At 31.6% G+C, this 3,642-nt stretch overlaps 1 protein-coding gene across 1 annotated transcript; it reads right to left on the bottom strand.

Annotated features, from left to right (window-relative positions):
* Positions 1-1,084: 1,084 nt before the first annotated feature.
* LOC139897443 (protein LATERAL ROOT PRIMORDIUM 1-like) lies at positions 1,085-3,420 on the bottom strand. The gene is made up of 2 exons (XM_071880141.1): positions 2,315-3,420; positions 1,085-1,606 (listed from the first exon to the last, which is right to left on the bottom strand). The coding sequence occupies exons 1-2, from the start codon at positions 2,907-2,909 to the stop codon at positions 1,287-1,289; spliced, it is 915 nt and encodes a 304-aa protein (XP_071736242.1). The 5' UTR covers positions 2,910-3,420; the 3' UTR covers positions 1,085-1,286.
* Between the last annotated feature and the right edge of the window lie 222 nt (positions 3,421-3,642).

The raw sequence follows: 3,642 nt of genomic DNA, 5'->3' as shown, positions 1-3,642 counted from the left end.
GTATTTTTTAGTGTTCTAATACGACATAACAATTATTATTAAAAAAATTCAGACATTATTTATTTATAGATTAACTAACTTAATTTCAGATGTCATTATAAAAATGATTTTACAACTATATACTTTAATCAGAAAGAAAACACACTTATAAAAACGAGAAAATCTCATATTTTCTTCTTATAAACACATTTACGAAGATATGTGTAATTTAAATATTTACGATGGAGAAATAAGAGATAATTTCATTGTTAAACTAACAATCAAACATTGAGATTAAAACTACTTATGTTAAACATGAATCCAAACAATAAAACTAAACATTAACAAATGAATTTTTTTAATATCTGGATATACTAAACTAGTCTAGAACAATATTACCATATTATCTAATAGACAAAAATTATGAATATTAATTAAGAGTATTTTCATCCTTTCACATTTTTTATTTTAAATTTTAACTAAATCTTATTATACCAACTTAGCCCCCACACTTTTTTCCACAAATTCAAATCAATCCTAACCATTTTCATAAAAAAAAAATCTTAAATAAACTCCACCCAAATATTCAACGAGTCATATCTTCTCGCTCGAAACGAGTTAAATTACACAATCGTTAAACTCAAAATAATTTTAGGAACACATACGCAAAACGGACGCTTTTTAAAAAACGCTAAATATTTGAAGTACTTTTCATACACGTTGATTTTGAGTTAAATTTTTAAAATTCGACATTTTCATAGCAAAACGCGGAGATGCACATATATGATTAATTTAAAATAACATTTAAATCTTTCACGGGTTATACCTTTTAATTCGACTCGAGTTGCGCTTCAACGGCATTATCATTAGCTATGAAATAATTTTACAAACTAAACGCAATAAAATACATTGAAAAAATCGAACCCCCAACGCGAAGCGAGGGTTCGAAAATTAGTTAATACTATACAATTATATAATATATATTTCCATCATTAATATATAATAATTCGAAAATCTTATTTGTTTATGAAATTCATTTCCAAACAAACTGATTTTAAGAATAACAATAGACATTTCAATGCCATAAATTAAAACTCCACCCCGTATCAACCACATGAAAAAATAGCTGAATTACAAACGGAAATTAGGGCAAAATTGGTAATCAAAGTATAAACCCTAACACCAATTTGATTGGACAACACAAAATGCCACCGCAACCAATAGAATTTCTTCAAACTTTGGATAATTTATTAATCAAGCATACAATATTTTGTGCCTTTGTGCAATTAAAACCATTAATTAATTAATTAATTAATTGGGTTACCGTAGGTTGATCCTGTAAGCAATCCACCACCACCAGATGATGATGATGCAACATAAACATGTTCAGATGGATCAACCACATTCCTTCTTTCTCGTCCGCCTAAATGCAATTCAGAAAAATTAGGAAACTCTCTTGTTTCGACCCCTTGGTCGTAAAGGAAACCTTTGAATAAATGTCCACCTATTGTGGCACTCGCTTGATATGCGTATTCATCATCACCGTCATCAACCGCAGTCACTTTAACGCATTTGAACACCGCTGGTGCTCGCACTTGTCCCGGCAGCGATTCCTTGAAATTTGCATCTAAAATTATATAAACTAGTTAATAGCTTCAAATCACACAAAGTAACGTGACTAAATTTTGCTTCATAATCAAAATCACCAATATAACTAACTAAACATACAGGTTTAAAGAAATGAATACTTGTTAAAAACAAACCAAACTTACTCATAAATCATAATTACTACACTGAGATTATAATGCATTTAAGGTTTTATCACATGTATCAAAATGTTGAAAATTTGGTGTATAAATTAACTTATTGTATTCATACATACAAAACAGCAATGTACGTATTTATTATCATCTTAAACAAATGAGTTAATTCTTGCCTCGTTATTCATTATTCATTAATACAAAACAGCAATGATGTAGTTGCATGATTATTAAAGGGTGAATATTTATATCTAGATTTATGCCTCCTAACTAATTTACGACCTTTTTTAATGTCTACTAGACTAGATAAATAAACATTTACAGTTCACAACTGTAGTAAAAACAAATTAGAAAACTTGTGTTACTGCAATTTCAATTAGTAAGAGTCAATTTTCTTCATACCAAATTATATAAGCATATGTATCTTTAGTATATCGCTACCACAACAATATATAATATATAATAATTAATATTAATTAATATTAATACAATATAATATAATAAATCATTAAATCATGAATATGATTGTATAAAGTTTGAATTGAATTGAATTATGCGAGTAGATACATACATACCTTGATGATGATGACTAGAAGTGCTAGTATCAAAACTACGAGGTGGCGTAGTGTTTGAAGTTGAAGTATGTGAATTTGTAGTCGTACTAAGGCGAGGCTTTTTCGGACCGGAAGTTGAAGCCGACGACGCCGCTGCATTACCTGTGGGCGTCAACAGCTGACGTTCACGGCGGCGAGCAGCTGGTACCCATGTGCTTTTCACGTGCGTCACACAATCAAACCCTCTACTTTTACAACAAGTTCTACACCTTCTATGGGTGCAATCTTTTTTTGCTTGGTTACCACAATCTTGACAAGTTAATGTTGATCCAGACGTTGATGTCGACCCACCACTCGTTTGAACAAACCCGTGATCCGTAATCACGGGTTTGGTCAAATAGTTATGGGGCGACTGATGCTGCCAAAACTGAATGCTGTAATCAGTTTGATTACCCGTTCGACTCGTTCGAACAGGTAACAGACTAGTCTCTTCAAAGTTGAGACTAGGTGTTGAGGTTAGTATTGGAATGACACCAAAGGTGGTGACATCCCGAAGACCGAGTTCGGGTAATCCGTAGTTTATTTGTCGGGGTGTGGTCGTCGATGACGACCACATCCCGACAGATGTCCCAACCGCGCTCGCTGGGTTGGGGTTTGGGTTAGAGTTAGGGTTGGAATTAAAACCTAATGAGAGATCTTGATGATAAGGAGATCTAATAGCTGCAGATGAGGAAGAAGAATTAGCAACCCAGTCTGCAAAAGCACCTGAATCTGAAGGCAATCTACTACTCCTGCTAGTAGCCACAGCTGCTAAATTTTTTTATTTCAGTTTTTAAAAGTAGATAATAAAACCCCAATTTGAATATAGGGTTGAAGATGATAAAAGATCTAAGAAGATCTATTAATAGATTTTATGGATGGTGGGGTCACTGAAATTCTATACAACACAAAGAAATTTGCAGATACCAAAAATAATGATAAAAATATGCATCAACTGCTCTGAATTTTTACTGATATAAAAAGATTTGCAGCAACATCAGATAACACACTACGCTGCTGCTGCTTGACAATAATAAGTACTCCGATATAATTATAAATAAATTAAAATTTTAAAATAAATCTACAAAATAAACTAAAAGGAAAATGGAAGTTGGAATCTAAGAGAGAAAAAGAAGATTAAAAGGTATTGTATGATTGCTTCAAGAGAGGTTTCATAAATAATCAATAATCATCAAAACTATGAACTTGTTACTGTATGATTTTTGTATGAATATTGCGTTGTTTTTGTTTTAAGTTCTTGGAAACTGGAAAGTGAAAGATGAGTTGTTTTTGGGTTTTATTTTATCTTT

The sequence above is a fragment of the Rutidosis leptorrhynchoides genome, chromosome 3 (assembly GCF_046630445.1).
Source record: "Rutidosis leptorrhynchoides isolate AG116_Rl617_1_P2 chromosome 3, CSIRO_AGI_Rlap_v1, whole genome shotgun sequence".
Classification (NCBI taxonomy): domain Eukaryota; kingdom Viridiplantae; phylum Streptophyta; class Magnoliopsida; order Asterales; family Asteraceae; genus Rutidosis; species Rutidosis leptorrhynchoides.
Note: the sequence above shows the minus strand (reverse complement) of the source record. Positions and strands in the feature narration are given on the sequence as shown.